This window comes from Scyliorhinus canicula, chromosome 5 (assembly GCF_902713615.1).
Source record: "Scyliorhinus canicula chromosome 5, sScyCan1.1, whole genome shotgun sequence".
In the NCBI taxonomy this organism is placed as follows: domain Eukaryota; kingdom Metazoa; phylum Chordata; class Chondrichthyes; order Carcharhiniformes; family Scyliorhinidae; genus Scyliorhinus; species Scyliorhinus canicula.
In genome coordinates, this window is record NC_052150.1 from 190,984,936 (window position 1) to 191,007,664 (window position 22,729).

The 22,729-nt window shown below is 42.2% G+C and overlaps 1 protein-coding gene across 9 annotated transcripts in view; it reads right to left on the reverse strand.

Moving 5' to 3' along the window:
* LOC119966499 (partitioning defective 3 homolog) overlaps window positions 1–22,729 on the reverse strand; it is a 939,848-nt gene that overhangs the window by 408,251 nt on the left and 508,868 nt on the right. For 7 of the 9 annotated variants that reach the window (XM_038798285.1, XM_038798283.1, XM_038798286.1 and 4 more), the window contains exons 6-10: window positions 20,360–20,451; window positions 19,483–19,494; window positions 19,285–19,368; window positions 5,842–5,967; window positions 5,073–5,455 (exon numbers count right to left, since the gene is read on the reverse strand). In XM_038798285.1, coding sequence (XP_038654213.1) covers window positions 5,073–5,455; window positions 5,842–5,967; window positions 19,285–19,368; window positions 19,483–19,494; window positions 20,360–20,451 — 697 coding nt within the window. The remainder of the gene's footprint in view (window positions 1–5,072; window positions 5,456–5,841; window positions 5,968–19,284; window positions 19,369–19,482; window positions 19,495–20,359; window positions 20,452–22,729) is intronic. The other 2 variants (XM_038798290.1, XM_038798284.1) reach the window with 1 other exon arrangement.

The following is a 22,729-nucleotide window of genomic DNA, read 5'->3' on the forward strand; positions in this document are numbered from 1 at the left end:
GTTCAGAATTGGTGTAAAATTATCATGGATCGTATCCCATTTGTCCTAACCTGTACACTCTGATCCAAATTGGATGCATTCCACAAAGTATGGGGCCCCTATCTCAAATATGTGCGTTTCGCAATGTCTGACTTGCTCCGACACGGTTTTCCATAAGCTATGTAACACTATCTTTAACATGCTGTACGCGAGGGTTTGCACCATTTTGCCATGTTTTCATGGCTTTATCCTCGTTTCCTCCATTCTCTCACTTGTCCTTTCAATGGTTTTCTTTGCATAAAATGGGGGTGCCATGCATAATGATTAAGCTTAACCAACTACGTTGATGCCCCCCTGCCTCCATAGATGGAGAAATATTCATGCTGTACTCTACCAGTTTTGAGAGTTTGTTCCATTATTTGTAAAAATGGGAAATCTCTAATAAAAATATAATAATATATTAAGAAACATTAAAATGTTCAAACCCTCCAAGTTCTGATGCTAACTGCATTTCAGGTTCCTGATGTGGACTAATCATGAAGAATTAGCAACACAAGTAGGCCATTTAGCTTCCACCAGCCCATTCAGCCACTCAAATAAAATTATGGCTGGGACTGACCTGCAAACTAACTGAAATGAAAACGAAATGAAAATCGCTTATTGAAAATGAAATGAAAATGAAAATCCCTTATTGTCACGAGTAGGCTTCAATGAAGTTACTGTGAAAAGCCCCTAGTCGCCACATTCTGGCACCTGTTCGGGGAGGCTGGTACGGGAATCGAACCGTGCTGCTGGCCTGCTTTAAAAGCCAGCGATTTAGTCCAGTGAGCTAAACCAGCCCCTCCATGTCCCTCAACAGCACTGAATATAAAAAAGCTATCAATCTAGGATTTAAAACTGGTAATTGATCCAGAAATAACTTGCCATTGTGGAACAAAATTCCAAATTTCTCCCACCCTTTGGCTGTAGGAATGTTTCTTCATTTCACTTTTAAGAAAATAATTTAGGAAATATGGCAGTCGCTGGCTCGGCCAGCAGTTGCTGCCCATTGCTTGTTGCCGTCGAGAAGATGCTGGTAAGCTGCCTTCTTGAACCGCTAGAGTCACCCACGTGAAGGTAGGTACACCCATAGTGTTGTTAGGGAGGTAGTTCCAGGATTTTGACCCTGCGACAGTGAAGGAATGGCGATACATTTCCAAGTCTGGGAAGTAGATCTTTGGAAAATAGGCGACAGGTTTAGATAAAGGATCTGGATCGGCGCAGGCTGGGAGGGCCGAAGGGCCTGTTCCTGTGCTGTAATTTTCTTTGTTCTAAGTCAGGATGGCACATGACTTGGACAGGAGCCTCCAGCTGGTGGTGTTCCCAGTATCTGTTGCCTTCTCACTCTAGATGGGGGCGATCGCGGGTTTGGAAGGTGCTGCCAAAGGAGACTTGGTGAATTCCTGCAGTGCATCTTCTGAAAGGTCTGACTCTAATATTTAGTATGTGTACTGCAACTGCACCCCCACTCCTAGACACCCAATCAACAGAAAGGTGAGAAATGGAATAAAATTAACAAAAGCAAACACTTCATTGAAAAAATTAGGCTTGTGCTTTTTTCATGTTCATTACTGCAAGTGAAGTCAGCGCTGAGGAATGAAACTTTTCAACCACATTTCACTTGCTAACCTCAAGCATTCCCATTCTTCATGTATAAAACAGTTCTTTTTTGACAGAAAAGTACAAGGTAGTGAGTCAACCTATAGTGCAGGCACCACAAAGGTTCAAAATAATATGAGGGCAGACAAAGTATATCAGTAAATAGCAAGCCATTGACCTCAATCTTTGATTTAAAAGCTTAAAGATTTTAGGAAGAAAGAAAGTGGGAGATAAGAAGTTCCTCTGATCGAGATCATCAGGTAAGAATATTTTAACGAAGGATACTGTCCAATGTGTATTGATTTCCAGCACTGCATGATTTACTGAGGAAAAAGAGCACAAGAAGAGGCTGGGTTTCTTGGAGGCAGCTTTAGATTTGTGGAAATTCTATTTTTCAGGGGAGATACAGTTGCCTAAGAAACAGTCCAAAATAAAGTAATCTCACACTGTGACGCATTGAGACATTCTGATACAAGACACTATATAAAAGCATTGCTATTTATAAAGATTGCTTATAATGAAGGTCTAAAGGTGGAAGCATTGCAATGCTAGTTGGTGGTTAAATTTATGAAAGAAATGAAGTTATGTCTTTGGGTAATTGAAAGAAGCTTTTCACTGCCAAAGGCATAGAGATCAAGATGTAACAATTCAGCTATTGCATGCAAGAGGATTTTATGCTGTGTACACTGAGGTAATGTAATCAAAAGGAAATCGATCAACGGAGAGAGGAATAATCAAGAAAAAAAAATGGACAGAGTTGCTTAATGAGTGCAGGAGTTCAGTCATATCAAGAAGGGAACAGGGTGGGAGAGAACACAGAACTTTGTGAGTTAATGACAAAAGGAGTCAGATCCTTTAAACAGCACAAACAGGATAATTAGAGGTGCACATTTCCCTCTTCTCCTTTCAAAACATCCATGGTAATTTCATAAGATGCAATGAAATGTTTAGGACCAGAGGCACCGTTATCATAATGAATCACCATGTCACAACCAATGTAAAGATCATGAATCTAGACTTGATAGATAATTTGAAAGTTGACATCACCTTCCATAATTTTATAAAGCACTGACAAAGGGGGGAAATGGACGTCACACACTATCCTGTACTAAGCCCCTCTCACAGATTACCCCTTGGTTTGATATAGGACAAGGTTAGTTCCTCTACTCCCCAGAGTTTCAAAAATAAATTTTTATCTTGTGTTGAAAACCTTCTTAATTACCCTTCCTTACATCTGTAACCGCAGACTCTCCATTTCTCTGACCCCAGATTTATTTTGCATCAACTGCCTTCACACCACCGCAATCATTAGTCGTAAATTTGATCCCTGCACTCAATCTCCCTCCCAAAACACCTCCACTTCTTCAACTTCCGATGTTCCTTTCTGCAAAGCTCAACTCTTTGACCAGACCAACCTACATAATATCCTCTCCCTTGCTCAGCAAACAGCAGTTTATCTAGTGATGAACCTTGGTGGAACTCCACAGCATGTCTTCTCCAGTCCGAACTACAGCCATTTATCACAATTCTTATGTTTTTTAATCACTTAGTCAATTTGCCACACTAGCAACTGCCTCCTATGGGCCATTTTACACTGTGCATCTATACCCACACAAAGTCGACTGAGGTGTACCAAATTAATTTCACAAACGACAATTACGGCTTGGAAATTAGATATGTTTTTCCAATTTGTTTGGAATTGACACAAAGTGAAACATTGGAGAGGAAAGAGCCTCAGCCTGTTGTATAACTTGCAACTTTGTGTAATATCTATTTAATAAAAAGCTATTTGTGCTTGGGGCTAATGAAAGAAAGTCACAACATTAGTGTTTGGGAGATCACTGTCTGAGGAAAAATGGTGTCAGCTGAGTTTTCAAATGGTCCAACCAGTAGAGGTACTGGTGACTTGTGTATTCATCGTATTGAGCACGAGAACTGATTTTCAGGTGACTCATTTGAATACCGCACCATTGAATAGCATTTATCACTTCTTAACGGGATTAAGTGAGATCAGAAACAAAAACACATTGATGGGATCAATCAGCAATTTCTACAATGACATGTAAACCTCAATGAAGGATTGAACATTCTTTTCCTTCTTTAAGGAGTTCAAGTTTTTCATACGAAGCGAAGGTAAGCTTTTGTGAATCTCAACTCATTTCTACATGTTTAAAAACTTGTTCTGCAGAGATTCTTCACACCCAAATACAATTTCCACTATCCCTTCAATGTTGTACAAATTCACCAATTTATTTTAGTGACTTTGTTTCGGCAACTTTTTCTCCTTCTGAAAGCATCACTTGTTGTTTGGATATGGTTACATAAATACTGGTGATACCATCAGGAATTTGCCCAAATTGATACTCAGTGGATGTACCGAAAGCAAATGTCAACAACATATTTAATCCTGGGGTTATTGCAACTAAGTCTCTTCCGGTTCTTAAACGACATCCAATACCTATGCACTGTGTGATGGGTCACTGGAAAGCTAATCAAGAGTCAAAATCTCTCAACTATTTTCCTTCTCCATAGCCCCATCACACCAAGGGTAACTAATAATAGTGCGATTCTCCAGCCGCGTGGTGCTCAAGCGAGAGCACAACGTGGCTGGAGAATCCCAGGAGAGGCCTGCAGCGAGCCCCCGACAGGCTCTGCACCTTGCGGGATTCACCGAAGTCTCGCGAGACTTCAGAGTTGGAACTCTGCCCCAAATGGACGTGGCCAAATACCGCTCCCGGAAGTAAGTGGCAAACCTACCTACGACCTACTCACCCTGGGTGGTCAGGATAAGTGCAGGGTGGCTCCGTGGCCCTCCCCCTGGAAAGTGGGCACCTTGACATGGCACAGTTGGCACCTTGATACTTGAAAAGTATTCCTGTAGTCTTGAAAGGGGCTAAATGCAAGTCCTCCCTTCCTTCCCACTTATGTGTTGGCCCTTGACATTATCTACAGGAACACGGTCCATGTTCATAACACACTTCTCTACCTCTCCATCATCACCCTCAACTACACAATCATTTTTGTGTTGACAGTCTGCTAATCTACCATGCTGACAACATACAAAAAATGTTAACCAACTGAACACTTGGGTGGAAAAATCACTGTGCGACCGTGCCACTGGACCACAAAGAAGTAGAGTATTGCAAGCAGTACGAGGATAATATAATCAGTGTTTTTTTTGTCCCATATGTTGGTTATTACATCTAAGAATTGAAAACATTCCCGTCCAACGGTGATGTTCTCAGGTTTTAAAACTGTAAAGGAAGAAAAATTGCTTAATAGTTAGGTCTTTAACGTGACCATTTGCATTGGTTCTTGCCAGCTTTATTAAGCTTAGAATTTGACTGTTTTTAGTTGCACAAAGTTCCTTAAAACCTTCCAATTCAGTAAAGCAGAGTGTCTATAAATCTTCAGTGATCAGCAGCACGAAAATACAGCATATATTATTTTCTTACCTTTTTTCAACTGGATATTGAGTTTCTTCCCTACTTTTTTGGTGCTGAATACTGTGGTGGGTGTAGAACTCAGTCTTTGGGGAGTTAGATTCTGCCCTGTCGGAGGTTTCGACACTGAGTTCTGATTGTGAGGTAGATGAGAGTAGGATGCAGTGTGATCAGTCTCAGTGCTTGCTCTTGATAGTCTCTGTGGCGTTTCATCAAAGCTTGCATTCATAGCACTCTTGCGCTCACTGGGCTGAGTATCTGTGTTGATTCGGTTGGAATAATAGGTACTTTTTTCGGCAAACGAGACTTGTTCATATTGCTCTTTATTTGCTGCAGGGACCACGTGGAACCAAATAATGTGTGAACGCATGGCTTGGCGAAACATATGTTGTGCTCTAGATTTAGGAAGGATGGGAAATTAACAAATTAAGGCTGCCAGTCTTAACAGAGATTATTAACATAATTACCATCATTAATTACAATGCATGGAAGGGTTTTTTTGATGCAAATGCAGCAATTGCATAAATATTAACTGGATAGAAAGGTATTAATTACATCAGCAACTAACACTTATTATTGATGTAGGCCATGAGATTAACAGCTACGCACCTGTTAATGTGAATGCATGAAGGAAAGCTGCAAAATGAATTACATTTCAGCAAGCAGTTATGTTGCAAACGGAGAACAGCTTATTCATATACTATGTGAATATACACAAGTTATGGCATATCTTACTGTAGGGCTTATAATGTAATGTGCACTATATGGACAAGATACGTACTGTTCAAATCGTGTATTTCGCAAATCACCACCATTTATTTTGACGATACAATCATTCTCATTAAACAGGTTCTCACGCTCAGCTTTACCACCTTTCTCCAGTCGCTTCACCAGTAACCCTAGGGTCCTGTAAGAAAATGAGCACAGCTCTTCATTTCACACTTTAAAATACAGTGCATAAAACATACTATTACTGCAACATGAATATATTTACACTGCACTTGCCTTTTGAAAATCTCATTAGATTTCAAAGGAGTTAGCACACTCCAGCATTACTCGAACCTTCTCAATGTAAGATAACATTACTACTGTAGTAACTATTTTCCCATCAAGTATTATCACAGGCACCCACATTTTTCAAGTATTTTAAGTTTTTAATGTTTCACCAAAGTGGCAATATTACAGTTTATGCCTGTGCCACACCTGATGTTGAATTTAACAATATATTCCAACTAGCTTTTGTGTGTTAAAAGTTTATAATAATCATCACAATTCTATGGCTTTTGCGGATACAGAATTTGCGAATTTTAGGTTTCACCCCAAATAGTTGTCAAAAAAAAATCACTACTTCTTATTAGAATTGTAGAATGATAGAGCACCCAATCTCAGGTTATACTCGATTGCTGTATTCACGGCAGTGTTGCATTATTGGAGGTGCTTTCTTTAGGAAGTGACATTAATTAAAGTGAGGCCCTATCTGCTTGTTCAGGTGGGCACAGAACACTCCACATCACTGTTTGAAGGTCAGGACTTCCCAGTGTTCAAACAGCATTCCTTCCTCAACCACCATCAAAAACAAATCAACAGGATATGCATTTAATTTGCTGTATGAATGCACTTCAAGAGTAATTTACTCATTGCGAAGCAATTGTGAGATATTCTGAAGATATACAACATGTGGAACTGAACTTCTTTCTCTTTCTATAAATGCTTTGCCATTATTATTATTACTTACTTGCTTGCTTAATTTAGACATCTGCACTCTGCTCATTTTAAATACCCCAACCTCTCCAATTGAGAGACAAGCAAACAAAAGTTTAAAGTGAATGTCTTTGAGTTAGTGGTATTTTTACAGTAATATTTCTGCCTCCAAGACTCACAACGTCACCTATCTCTGATAGAAAATGCACAACAGGATGATAAATACTTGTGAATATGAGAACAACATAGAGACTGTAAGTATAACTTTGCACTTGAATAGTTTGATGCTTATTTCAGCCATTCGATCTTGTGTAATTAGAGGGAGACTATTGATTATCTTTCAGTTGATACCTGGACCATCAACACATATAATTGTTGCTTATCTTGTAAAATCTTAAACTGTACAATCAACATAATTGGTGTAAACACCACCAAGTTTTAAGAATTCACAGAAACTATCTATACTGATGGGACTTAGCATTAGGAGCAGAAATTAGTTTTGATGAAGCATCAAATGATTTTTGATGAAGGTTTAAGCTGTTGGACCTCAAAAATGTCAGAAACATGTAAACGAGCTGCTTTTGAAGTAAAATGTTTCCAGTTCCTCTTCATATACGGCAACATCAGGGAAATGGATTGAAGCAATTTTTGAGATGCTCATCGAAGCTGGACACAAGGTGCGCGTCACTACCAGTTTAAACCACATTTGTACGGTCATCAACTCAACTATCACATGGAATTCATGGAACTTCAGCTAAAAAGTGAGTGAAACAGCTCCAGTCACCAACACATAGGTGCAGAATTTGTGATAGTAATAGCAGTGAGGTGGCAGCTCTAGGTTTATTACTGGAAAAAATCCGACTGCAGATTCTGGCCTCCGCACATCAGCAAACTTTCAGAAGCTGCTGTCAGAGAAAACCTGCTCACCCCACAGGGCACACTTTTGCAAGCTTCACAGAAGGAATCAATATAGAAATCACCGATTTGATCTGAACTTAAATTAAATTAGTAATACGTCTTACAACACCAGGTTAAAGTCCAGCAGGTTTGTTTGGAATCACTAGCTTTTGAAGTGCAGCTCCTTCATCAGGTGAGTCTTAAACCTGGTGTTGTAAGACTTCTTACTGTGCCCAGCCCAGTCTAACGCTGGCATCTCCACATCATGGTTAAATTAATTACCCACGGTTCTCACTGTCAAGACGAATTGCGAAACTGTGTTTTGTCAAAAGTAACTGAGCTTTAATAATGCATTCAGCCAGAAGGACTGAATAACCTCTCTAGCCTTGAAAAATATTTTTTACAAATGTACAGATTTTTACAGAATCTTTACAGCCATATTTCCACAGAGGAAAATTAAAATTGTGCATTTTTAAACATAAAAATATTTTCAAAAATATAGTTTGTGTTTTGTTGTTTTAGTTTCTCCCTCAACTCCATAAGCTTTATTTAATTATCTTCATTACTTATGTCCCCTGATTTTTATTTCCTGCTTCACACTCTATGGGACTTCTTTAGTCTAACCGGCTGATTAGTCTCAATGTTGACTTTCCAGTTCCCAGATGTCCCAGGTCTCTGATAGAAAGTGACAAATTCAAACCATCAGAAAAGAGGAAGGCTGCTCCAGAGTCTGAACAGTAGCCAGTGTCCTTTCTTCACTTCTGACCACAAAAGAAGGGGTTTGTTACAAAGAGCTGGTAATGAAATGTAATAGCAGCACATCTGCCAAGAGCATGGGCATAAATTTAATTACTGGTCAGATTTAGATGTTTTGCAATATTTGAACAGCAGCAATTTATGCATTAGTATATTGTCACGGCACATGTATAAAATCAAATCAATACACAACTTTCATTTTTATGGATTTCACAACTAATTAATTAAGTGCAATCACCATTATAGAGGCAGAGGCGGCTGGTAATGTTTGCACAGAGCAAGCAAATGATGCCACTCCCCTTTGTATCATGAACTCTTCGTCATGAAATCTTTCCTGCCTCCCACCCAATTTCAAATATTGCCTTCTCTTTTTTTTTCTGCCTGCCCCTTTCACTTGCTCAAAACTTCTTCTCACACCAACCTATCCGGTTCTTAAGTTCAATCGTCAACCTGAAACGTCAAGTCTGTTTCTCTCTCCAGAAATGCTCCCAGACCTGCGAAGTATATCCTCAATTTTCTCTTGAGTTTATTATTCTCAAGTGCTTGTTTGACATACAAACTTGGATGAACACCAATTCCCTAAAGTTTAACTTTGATCGGACCAAAGCTAATGTTGTGGGACCACATTACGAATTCCATACTTTCCCACCATTAGGCCAAGTCCATTAATTTCCCCTTTTTACTCTGTCCAGCCACCTCATGATTTTGAGCATCCCTATCAAATCTCCTCTCAGCTTTCTTCTCTCCAAGGGGCACAGCCCAACCTCTCCAACCAGTCCTCATAACAGACATTTCTCAACCCCGGAACCATTCTTGTAAAGCTCTTCTGCATACTCTCCAATGTATTCACATCTGTCCTCTAGTGTGGTGCCCAGAGCTGTACACAATATTCCAGCTAAGATCTAACTAGTGTTCCTGTATAGGTACAGCATGACTCCTTGTTCTGGGACTCTATAATCCTCTTAATAAAGCCCAGAAAAGTATCTGCTTTAATTTTTAAAAATATATTTTAATCCAAACAATGCAAACCTTTCCACAATCATAAAAAACACATCAACCATATTACAGAGTGTCATTTTATATCTTTATTAACTAATTTTACCCCCAAACAACCCTTACCCCTCCCTCAAACTCACCCCCCCTGCCCCACCTCCGCAATCCCCTCCCTCCCAATCAATCTCCTGCAACCCCTCCCCTCTATTAATTGCTGGCAACAAACAGATCTTTGAAAACATGACGAACGGCCTCCACCTCGAGTGGAATTCCTCCTCTGACCCCCCCCCCCCCCCCCCCCCCCCCCCACAAGCACAAATGATATTTTCTCCATTTGTAGAAATTCTGTCACATCTCCCAAACACACCAAAGCCCTTGGTGGCATTGCTGGCCTCTAGTATCTGTCGTCGGGCAATCAGAGGCGAAGGCCAAGACATTGGTCCCCTTCCCTTCCAGCAGCTCCGACAACTGATATGCCAAAACTTGCCACCAAAGGACATGGCTTCAATAAAAGCTAATTATTGCAGATGCTGGAATCTGAAACCACAAGAGCAAATGCTTGAGAATCTCAGCGGGTCTTAATGTTTTGAGTCCAGGTGACCCTTTGTCAAAGCTAAAAGGCATAGAAAGTGGGAGATATTTATACTGGAGGGTGAGGGGATGAAAGATGAGTCATAGCCACATAAACCAAGGGAACAGAGTGTTAATGGCAGTCCCCAGAGAGAATAAAACGCATGAAAGGTCAAACAGCAAAGAAACTAAAATCAGAGGGTAAACTGTGACAGATGTAGATGTGGGGGGGGGGGGGGGGCAAGGACAGACATGTGGGCATGGGAGCCCACTCTAGCTCTACCCCATCTATGGATGTGGACAATGTTGTGTTCTTTGTTCTCGGTCTTTCAGGATGGTGAAAGCTCATTTATTACACTACACTGAATTAGATTCAAACATATTACTAAGGAATTAGTTAAGTAAAGATTACACTAACATCCAATTTATTAACTATACTATTAGTTCAACTATTTCACAACTCTGTCTTGCTCTCTTCCACTCTCTCCATCTATCTCCCAGAAGTCAAGGAGGCATGTGCTATTTATGTGGTTGCTCTATAGCACCATCTAGTGACGAGAGTAGTAACATTACAATAACCCTTTATGTGCTTTACAATATCCACATATTGTGACAGAGAAGGCTTTTAATCGGATGGACTGGAGGTACTTCTCTGAAATTTTGGGAATGTTTGGGTTCGGGCCAAAGTTTGTGGAGTGCTTGGGTCTGCTGTATGTAGCCCCGGTGGCAAGTATACGGATGAATTACATGAGTTCACCAAGTTTTGGACTGCATAGTGGAATGAGGCAGAGGTGTCCGGTATTGCCGTTGTTGTTCGCATTGAGACTGTGCCCTTGGCGATGGCCCTTCAGGGGTCTGCGGAGTGACAGGAGATTGTGAGGGGGACAGGGAGCATCTGGTGTCGTTGTACATGGACAACCTCTTGCTGTTTGTGTCAGACCCACTGGAGAGTATGAGTAAGATCATGGGACTATTGGAGAGGTTTGGGGCCTACTCCGGGTATACGTTAAATGTCGGGAAGAACAAGATGTTCCCGGTGAATGTGGTGGGGCAGGCAGTCAATTTGGGGGTGTTGCCATTTAAAGGTAGCTGGGGAGAGGTTTAGGTATTTGGGGATTCAGGTGATATGTAAATGGGGGGGTGGGGGGGGGGGGGGGGGGTCATGATGGAAGTGGAGCCCTGTGGAGGATGCAGTCTGAGGGCAATGGTGATCGCTCTGCTGCCGTTAGCTCCGGGAAAGTATTGGAGAAGTCCAGTGCTGCAGGCGACGATCAGGGTGTGGAATCAGCTGAAGAGACATTCTAAGTTGGAGAGAATGTTAGTGTTTACGCCACTGTGCGGGAGCCACAGGTTCAAGCGGGGGGTGGGGGGTGGATGGGAAATGGTGGGAGGCCTGGCTGGAGAGAGTTAGGGACTTGTACTCAGAAGGGAAGTCTGCAAGTCTGGCTGAGCCCTGGGAGGGGTTTGAGTTACCGAGCAATAGTGAGTTCAGATAAATGCAAGTGCGTGACATGGGGAGGGTGTTTCCCAGGTTGCCAGAGTACACTCTGTTGGAGCAACTGCTGCTCCCTGATGAGTTGAGGGAGGGTAGGATTGGAGATATATATGGGTGGTTGGGGGAGATGGGTGGGGCACAAATGGTGAGAATGATGAACAAATGGGAGGAGTTGAGGGGAGCAATATGTGGGGCTGTGGTGAGAGGCGATGCGGCAGGCGAACTCAACCTTCTCATGTGGGAGGCTGAGCTTGATTCAATTTAAGGTGGTGCATAGGATGCATATGACTCAGACGAGGATGAGTGGGCTCTTCCAGGTGTTGGCAGATGAGTGTGAGAAGTGTGGGCGGGGGCTGGTGAATCATGCGCCGATGTTCTGGGGTTGCGAGAAGCTGGAGAGATGTTGGGAGGTGGTGTTGGGACGCTATCTACAATTATGGGGGCAGAGGTTGGGCCGTTCCCGATGGTGGAGATCTGTGGGATATCTGAAGTGCTGAAGCTGCCAGAGGGAAAGGGGGAGGGGGTGTTGTGGGCTTTTGCTTCTCTAATTGCCCACCGATGGATCCTGCTAAACGGGAGGTCAGATACGCTGGCAGGGGTGCGGCCCGGCTGGGGGACTTTTCTCCGGTTGGAGAAGATTAAGTTTGAATTGAGGGGGGTCAACGGAGGGCTTTGACTTGGGGTGGGGTTGTTCATGACGCTGTTTGAGGAATTGTTAGTCACGGGGGAGGGAGGGGATAAAAGGCGAAAAACTGTACAAACTATAGACTGTGATTGTATGGAATGTGCATTTTATATGTTGCTATTTTCACACATGTTTTGAATAACCTATCTTTTTAAAAAAAACGAAATTACTGATAAAATTCCATTAGAAAGCCATCAGGCCCCAAATCACATAGACCCAATGCACTCTATTATCTCCTGCTGTCCTAATGGCCCCTGCACAAAGTCCTTTTCTTTGGTGAGCATATCCGATGCATGTGAGAGAGTGAGGAAAACTCCCATTTTCCCGGATGCCTAAACCTCCATGGATCCAACCCCATGTGTTCCCAGTACCTTAGCCATTCTCAAAGTTGCTCACAACTTGCAGCTCAATCTATCCATCTTTGGGTCCAAAACACAGTTGAAGTCTCTCCCATGATCACGTTGACGAGAGTCAAGGTCTGGGATGGCCACCAATGCCTTCTTAATAAACTCCGTCTCCTCCCAATTAGGTACATAAACAAAGGTTCCAGAGGCCCCTGCCAGCACCCCACCACACACCATCACATACCGCCCCCACGGGTCCAGGACCATGTTGGCCACCGCACAAGCCATCTACTTATCGAACCTTATCGGATTGCAAAAAAAAGAGCCGATTGCAACCCCTCTTGTCTTTGAATCAAAACCTGAGTGGAACGCCTGACCCACACATCCCTTCCTTAGCCTCGTCTGATCTTTCAGCATCAAATGTGTCTCCTGCAGTAAGACAACATCTGCCTTCAAGATCTTCAATTGAGCAAACACCCGGAATCTTTCAACCAGGCAATTCAAGTCCCTCTAGTTCCATATCACCATCCTCACTGTGGATCTCCGAGGACACCCCTCTACCAAGGTCCGCCATCCCAACCTAATACAGAGATCTCACTAAATCTAAGCTCCCCGCGAGATTGGGCCCACCCAAAATGGCTGGTGTGCCCACCCCACGTACACCCAACCACTAAGACGCGTCACCAGCTTACTACCCTCCCCCTTCCCCCATACCTCCCCCAGGCCCCCCTCTCCCCTCCAAACGCTCGATCCAACCAGCCACATCTCAACTACAGCCCCCACCCCCGAATAAATGGAACCAATGCATTCCAGGCTCCCTGCCACCCCTCTCGAATCTGACCACCCCACCCCACCCCCCTCCACTCAACCTGCAGCACCCCGCTCCCCGACACTGCTTCTGTTTACTCACATCCCTTCTAAGCATGGCGACCGCACTTGAAGAGCCATACAAAGAACCCCACCAACATTGCCCAAACTACCCTTCCCCCTCACTCCTGCCCAAACTCCCCTTCCCCCTCACTCCTGCCCAAACTGCCCTTCCCCCTCACTCCTGCCCAAACTACCCTTCCCCCTCACTCCTGCCCAGACTACCCTTCCCCCTCACTCCTGCCCAAACTCCCCTTCCCCCTCACTCCTGCCCAAACTCCCCTTCCCCCTCACTCCTGCCCAAACTCCCCTTCCCCCTCACTCCTGCCCAAACTCCCCTTCCCCCTCACTCCTGCCCAAACTCCCCTTCCCCCTCACTCCTGCCCAAACTCCCCTTCCCCCTCACTCCTGCCCAAACTCCCCTTCCCCCTCACTCCTGCCCAAACTCCCCTTCCCCCTCACTCCTGCCCAAACTGCCCTTCCCTCTCACTCCTGCCCAAACTCCCATTCCCCCTCACTCCTGCCCAAACTGCCCTTCCCCCTCACTCCTGCCCATACTGCCCTTCCCCCTCACTCCGCCACCCAAGCTAATGCACTCCAGGAAAAACACACCCAAACCAAGAGACTCAGAACAATCCCAACAGCGAGCATAACGAAAAAACTAACATAGGCAACCATAAGACCTCCGAAGATTCAAATTTCAAAAACATCAAAACTGTACATTATCAACATTAGTCCTCCTCTAAACCATTCTTCCTAACCAAGTCATTCGCACCCTCCAGCGTATTAAAGTAACATTCTTTGCTCTTGAATGTGACCCACAGCTTTCCCGCGTGGAGCATCCCGAATCGAATCTTACTCATGAGTGCTGCCTTGGCCTCGTTGAGGTCCGTTGGCCCCCGATGTCCTAATAAATGCATAATGGATGACCCGTTCAGCTAAAGTCTCATATAGATTTCGCTCACCTCAAAATCCGCTCCATCCCTTAGTACCAATGCAACCGGATGATCACTGCTCGTGGTGGTTCACCAGCTCTCGGCCTCTGACTCAGCAACCAGTGGGCTCCCTCCCCAACCAGCTTCCCAAACATCTTTGTCCGTAATCCGTGGCGCTCGTGCCTTTGATCCCCTTTGCAGCCCAACTATTCTTCAGTTTTGAAACCTGGATCAATTTTTCTGGTGGTCCACTCTGACCTTCAACACTTTGTGGGCCTCCGCCAGCATCCTTATCTCTGCCTCCAGAGACACAATCTGGTTGCTGTGGTCCTTTCCACCTCCCAAATTGTTGCGCCCTATGACTCCATTTGTTTCTCCACCTCTCCAAAGCCCCACAAAAGAGGAGTTACTGCAACCTCGATCGTCCTGGACAGGTCCTCCTGCATCTGTTGCCGTGTTTCTTAAATTCTCCTATGATAAATGGCATTAACTGCTCCATAGGCAGTAGGGAGGGCCATACTTTCCATTGCCGTGCCATGAGGGTCAACCAACCGTTACTTGATTTCAGCCTGGTATTACAACCCGCCACATTCACATTGGAGGAGAAACCAACAAGCTTCAATTTCTTTATCTTGTTTCCTACCTAAATGCCTTTCAACTGGGTAGAAGGGACATAATCTAAGCCTCCAAGTGACATGCACCCTGTGTGCGATGGATCAGCTGCCAACAGAAGTCCAACTATACGCTTTATTAACTGCCCTCTCCACCCGTCCTGTCACTTTCCATGGTCTATGGACATATATACTCAGGTCCCTCTGCTCTGCACCCCTTTAAAAATGTTACTCTTTACTTCATAATGGCTAGATTCTCCACTGTCGGGATTTTCCCGACGACGTGGGGCTGCCTACAATGGGAAATCCCATTGGCCGGCTGGCGGGCAGAGAGTCCCGCCATTGGCGGGGGCGCACCGCACCAGAAAACTGGTGCAGCAGGATGGGAATTCCCGCCCAGAGTCTTTCCATGCTCTTCCCACCAAAAGCTATCACCTCACACTTCTTCGCATTGAACTTCATCTGCCGCCTATTTGCCCACTCCACCAAATTGTCTATGTCCTTTTGAAGTCAACACTATCCTCTTCATAGTTTACAAAACTTCCAAGTTTTGAGTCATCCACAAACTTTGAAACTGTCCTCTGCACACCAAGATCCAGGTCATGAATATGCATCAGGAAAAGCAAGGGCCCAATACTGACCCCTGGGGAATACCACTACAAACCTTCATCCAGCCTGAAAAACACCCATTGACCATTATTCTCTGCTTCCTAACATTCAGCCAATCTTGTAACCTCCTTTTACTCCATCTCCTTTGAGATCTCTTTTAATTCCTTTCTCTTAGGCCAAGCTTTAGGGAACCCCTGCGAGTTTATTCATTGGCTCAGCATGCATCTTTTTCCTTCTGCCTCTCTGAAGCATTTTGGAGCTTATTTCTGCAATAAGATGCAAGTAATATGTATTTTTGTTGTAAGTAAATGGAAAATGAATTAATTAGGGGGAACAAGGACTAGAGGGTGGGATAAGAACAAAGAAAAGTACAGGACAGGAACAAGCCCTTCACACCTCCTAGCCGGAGCTGACCATGCTGCCGTCTAACCTAAAACCTTCTACACTTCCAGTGTCTGTATCTGCCTATTCCTATCCTATTCATGTGTTTGTCAAAATGCCCCTTAAACGTCACTAACGTACCTGCTTCCACCCCCTCCTCCAGCAGCGAGTTCCAGGCACCCACTACCCTCTGTATAAAAGACTTCACTCGCACATCTCCTCTAATGAAATGAAATGCAAATCGCTGATTGTCACAAGTAGGCTTCAAATAAAGTTACTGTGAAAAGCCCCTGGTCACCACATTCCGGCGCCTGTTCGGGGAGGCTGGTACGGGAATTGAACCCGCGTTGCTGGCCTTGATCTGCTTTACAAGCCAGCTGTTTAGCCCACTGTGCTGTGCTAAACCAGCCCCTAAAAACATTGCCCCTCGCACCTTAAACCTATGCCCCCTAGTAATTGACTCTTCCACCCTGGGAAAAAGCTTCTGACTATCCACTCTGTCCATGCCACTCATAATTTCGTAGACTTCTATCAGGTCGCCCCTCAACCTTCGTCTTTCCAGTGGGAACACACCAAGTTTATCCAACGTCTCCTCATAGCTAATGCCCTCCATACCAGGGAACATCCTGATAAACCTCTTCTGTACCCCTCTCCTTTTTTAAATTTAAAATACCCAATTCTTTTTTTTCCCCAATTAAGAGGCAATTTAGCGTGGCAAATCCACCTACCTTGCAATCTATGGGTTGTGTGGGTGAGACCAAATACTTGATCAGGGAAACAAGATACATTCCAGCACTTTGATGTGAAATAGTTTAGAGTAAAGAGTACACTCTTCTTTTTTCTCTCCCACTCACCACTTAGAGTAAATTGTCACCATTTATTAGAGTACTCAAGGTTACACGAAGTAAGGGAAAAGGATGTTCAAATGCATAATTTTGTCATGACTATTTTGTTAATAACAGTCATTTTGATTCACTCTATTTCTGCAGTTGTACAGTATTGACATTTAGTGTAGACTTCTGGAGTTTTAAATATTTCTCACAACTTGCAATCTCAAGGGAGACTGAGAAGAACAATTTGCCGTACTGCAATTATCAAAGAACTCATAAGAGGCTCAACTATTTCTTAGCTTTTTATCTAAACTCATGCAGCAACACAATTACACGCAGACAAATGGCTTTTTAGGTGATCTTAACATTCAGTCTGCTCAGACCCTACCAGTCGCTTGCTGTATTTTGGCAGCTGTTTGTGATGATGCACTGAATGACTTTCGTGACCTTCCTCGGTAGCAAGACAAATGATGTAGCACGACCACTTTTGAATGTTCAATATTTATATTATGTTCGGTTCAGGCTTTTATAGAAGTATACATTTGCTTTCAGTTGTAAACAAGGATGTGGTCTATGAGCACGAAACATACATCTCAAGCTTCTGCGCACAACCGGAAATGATTTATTTTGCAGCTGTCCACACTATTAGAATGCAAATAACATCTATTTTATTATTACTAAAAATGTACATTCTCCAAACCAGTTTTGCTCAGTCACACCAAGAAACAACCTGAGACAATTTCTTACAAATTGGAAAACCCATCAACCAAATCCACTTCATCTAAGTCAACCTGGCACAACAGATGAAATTTACTTGCTGTCTGAATATAATATTTCAAGGTTTATTAGCTGACATTTTTCTTAGAATATAATCCATTTAAAATTGCATTTCTTTCTCCATTCAATATTACGTTCAGGAAGTTAAAAGAAAACATTTTAATAATAACGATATACCAGGGAATAGAACTCGCTGCAACATTTTGCATGTTTCGGGGAGTTGATAAGTGTTTGCTTGGACTGCAGTTTTCATATTGAAATTATGTTTGATGATCAAGAGCTGGGAAAGTCCTGGCACCAGAATGGTTAAGAAACAGGAAAGGCCACTGGGCACAATTAAGCTCTTTTAATAGGTTTCACCACCTCGCATCCATCTTAACACGACATCTTTCAATCCCAAGAACATAACAACAGGAGCAGCACCTCGAGCCGGCTCTGCCATTCAATACGATTATGGCTGCAATACAATTATGGCTGATCTCCTCTCGGCCTCAGCTCAAGTTTCCCGCCTGCTCTCCATAACCCTTCAAGCCCATTACTAATTAAAATCTCCTCCTTAAACTTACTCAATGTCCCAGCATCCACCACATTCTGAGGTAATGAATCCCACAGATTCACGATCGTTTGAGAGAAATAATTTCTCTTCATCCCTGCTTTAAACCTGCTACCTCTTATCCTAAAACTATAACCGTTCATTCTACATTGCCCCACAAGAGCAACATCTGCTCTATGTCTACTTTGTCAATACCTTTTATCATCTTACTTCCCTCAATTAGATCTCATTCTTTTGACATCATTTTCACCTACTTATGTTGTGTAGCCAATATTTCTGATCTTCTATTTTTATGCTGAACATATATTATCAAATGTATCTTTCAACATCAAATGCTGCTTTAATAAGTGATCTTCTTATGATGACAAAGATAACACTGACTGCTTTTGAAAAGCAATCATGTGTGTTGAGTGGGAAATCATTTTGGAATATCAGTGCTCTCACTCCAGTTTGGTTACAGACAGTCCATCACATAGCAGTTGGAACTGCAGTACTGCATGTGACCCAAAAGGTTTGAGACGTGCCATGGATATACAAGAATAAAATTTTGAATTCATAAAGGTGCCAAATTTGAAACTGCAGTTTTCTGCCATTTGTTTTAAACCATTGTCTAGAAACAGAGCGAGTACCATCTTACTATCAGTGGGAACTACATTATTCTATTTGTTTTATCCAACTTCCTCATCAGTTAATATCTTTGTTTAATTTAATAATATTTATAGTCACAAATAGGTTTACATTAACGCTGCAATTAAGTTACTGTGAAAAGCCCCGAGTCGCCACATTCCGGCGCCTGTCTGGGTACACGGAGGGAGAATTCAGAATGTCCAAATTACCTAACAGCGTGTCTTTCGGTACTGGTGGGAGGAAACTGGAGCACCCGGAGGAAACCCACACAGACACGGGGAGAACGTGCAGACCCCATACAATGACCCAAGTCGGGAATCGAATCTGGGACCCTGGAGCTGTGAAGCAACAATGCTATCCACTGAGCTACCATGCTGCAAAAATCTTTACTAGAGCATCCCTAAATCTCCAAAAGGAAAGTTTCAAAACTTCAATAAAGCATTGCACTAAAGAATTGCAATTTCTGGAATGTGAGCACAGAACTTTCGAACTGCTTCATTGCAAAATCCACTATTTGCTCCACACGGAGGATTTAGATAATATGAAATAAAGTTTAAAAAATAAAATCAAACATCCAGAACATGTTACTTTACCTTCCAACCGTAGAACTGAAAGGCACTACATGGATTCCCAAAGGGCCCCCATCATTGGAGACTTCAACCAGCTTTAGCACGCCACTGTGAGACAATGATGAATGGAGTAACATAAAAATGTGAAGTAAACTACCCAAAACAAAAACACAATTCTATAATATCTGGAACAATAAGTATTGCAACTTGTGCGTAGCATACCTGAATATTAGTCTGGAAGCATGAAAAAAGGCCAGTCAGCAAAAATAATAAAAACAAATTAATAAAGCAACCAGAAGTGCACATTATCTGACAGCACCAACCTAATGCAAACTACTCAGACAATCCCCTGTGATTACATTTCCTTATTGCATTAAAACTGATCAGAAAAAAATGCATCACGAAATAATTGGTCAATAAGCAGCTAAACGGTTAATAGACAAACACAAAAAAGATAAATCAACAAGTTGCACAAGAATCATCTTTTAAATATATCCAATATTAATTCAGGCATGGTTAATAAATCTTATATTTTCATTGAGGAACAGCATTGAAGGATATTGGTTAGGTTGTGGTCTGATCAGTAAATCACTGTCTGTTAAGGTGGGACTATATACAAACTTCAACTCAATGCAGTGGGGCCATCAGTGACAGAAAATATTAGGGGAGAATTATTGTTCTGACAAAGGGTCTCCACCTGAAAAATCCATGATGCTGACAGAGCTGCTACATCATTTCTGGAGCTTTATGCATTTTGTTTTAAAGCTTTAATGTTATTTCTTTTAAGTTGTATTTGAGCAGTACTCAATTCATTATCAGCTTTGAAAATACAGTACCCACCAATTAAGTCACTCCAATAGGAACTCTTTCTTCAGTCACCAATTATTTCCCCACTGTTTCCAACTGTATTTAATAAGTATAATTTTGCAGAAAAGGGAATTATTTTCCTGCCACTTAGGCGGTTACTCTTCAGCAGGTTCCACTGCCCAATAATGAACTTTGCTTCTTAGTACAATAGTCGTTACAAGCTGATTCTTTGTGGTCTGTCTATATCTAAAATCAGCATGTGATAATTAATATGTTACTGATGCATGCGTACCCGAGCGAAAAATTCTGTCCGTGCTCAAGGCAAGAATCAGCACGTCCAACTGGCTCGATCCTGTTGCTCTCCTCTTCTGTTACATCATCCTCCTACAAGAGTGCAAAAAAATTCCAGTCACAAAAAACAATTCTAATCACAACTACACGGCACACCATACGCAGGTAACACATTTCAGGGTTTGCTGCATCAGAAAGATCACCACTTTGCTTCCTATATAACGCTACATTACACACAATTTACAGCATCTCCACTTCTGGCCTGGTGTAAGAATTGTACTATTTTTCTTTTCTTTCCATTTCAAAACTCACACTGCAATAATTACTTCTCTTTATGATTTACGTAAATCTCTAATAACATCTCGTGAAGTGCAGTAACACATGACCAGACATTAGAAACTTAGCATTTTATTGTTAATATCACCAACAAAAGGAAAAGAGATGTTGGTGCAACCATTATGCTAAATGAGCAATGACTGGAATCTCCATAGGATGCCTTCCTGCCAGTATCTAATGATTAAATGATCTAATAATCTAAATGATTAAATAAAAAAAATCATTGTTAACTCATAATCCTGCCATTCATTTTTTGTCCACAGCTGATTTTTCAGTACAACTTTAATAATGGCAGAAAAGGTGGGACCTATGAGGGAGGAAGACAGCTTTTGCACTATGTTTATATTTATTTGTACACTGTATCTTCTGTTATTGTTATGAAACCATAAATAGCTCAATAAAATGTTTATAAAAAACCTTTAATAATGGCAACATGACCTTCTCGGTAACGTTTAAACAACGAAATAGACTGCATCAACTAAATAAATTCCATCGGTAGCTCGGGCATATCATTCTGAACATCTCAGGATAAACAATTTAAAACAGACAGGAATAATTCTACCAATTAAATCATTGGACAACCGACCAGTCTGAGGCAGCGGAACAAGTTTGCATCAGTTATTCCTTAAAAGAACCAAAATGTGATAGTTCTCCATCATCAAGTGTCATGCGAGAAAGGTATACTCCTCTTTCACCAAGTGGGCTGCAGGAACTGCTCCTGTTTCTCTTCTGAATTGACTTTCACCACAAGCTCTCAGGTCAGTTTAGAGCTTGGAAGCTTACGTTGCTTCAGCCGAGTTTCAATTTCTATAAAAATCTGTGGTCTTACTTCAGACCTTGAAAAGTTAAAAAGGAGGAATAAAGGGAGGATAAAAAATAAACATTACCAGGCCAAAATTTTGAGAGGCATTGCAAATTTATTAATGAAAACACATGAGAGTTTTAATACAAAGATACCAATTAATGGGTACTTAACCAATCTGACATTATTTAGGAGCAGCACTAGGCTGCCAGAAACAGTATCATCCTTGGGTCACAGTCTATCTGGGAGAATTGGATAGTAACCCTGCAGCCAAATCGTATAAATGTGTAAACGATCGGCCAGCCATCAAGTGGCTGTGGACAGTGATGGCACAAGATGTCTGCACCCCAGAACATTCTACAGCTAAAGGAAACTTCCGCAACGGGCAGGTGAACACAGCCTTGGTGACGAGAAGTGCGGAAAATCAAATTCTAATTTTTAAAAATGTAGTTTCAACCTTTCGTACTTGCATTCTGGTGTTATATTTTATGGGAATCATTCAGTTCTCTATCCTGGATTTTTTTTATAAATGGCCTTCTCAGAATTCTTTTTAAAACTGAGATGCAATATCTTTCAGCAAATTTTAGGGTAGATCAGCAGAGCTTAAAATTCGGTGTTACCCAAGGGCTTGGGCATCAGTCAGCACAATGATGAAAAGCGAAGGCCCATGAGCTTGGCACACATCAATAGACAGTGTATTTAATAATTGAGAGGATATTAAAGCTAAGCATAAGCTGCCTATAAATTCTAAAGCAAATGTCGTTGGAGAACCTCCAAAACCTCGACTATATGTCTGTACTCCGGCACTGAACCAAACAGCTCCCATTTTGCATTCAGTGTTACACATCAGGACAGTGAATGGAAAAAAAAAACCTAAGCGCCATTTACTTCAGGGTGATGATATTTTCTTTCATGAATACCAGCATTCATTTCTATTCCGTCTGTCAAGCATAAAGAATCAAGCTATTTGGAATTTTTGGAGGTCAAACTGCATCTCTTAAGGCACACAGATGTAAATTTGCAACAGAATGGCCCAAATAAAACAGTGATGTGAACATTACCTCGGCTTTTCAAACAAATATTGCAAAAATAATCACAGTCCTTCACTGCACTCATGGTTAAAAATCAGTGTTTTAGACAAATGTCTTCACTCAATGTCTGAAAGTTAAGGCTGCCTGCAAGCGAGTCAGTCATTCGTGCCAGACATACTTTGATAATGCGTTTGTCACGATA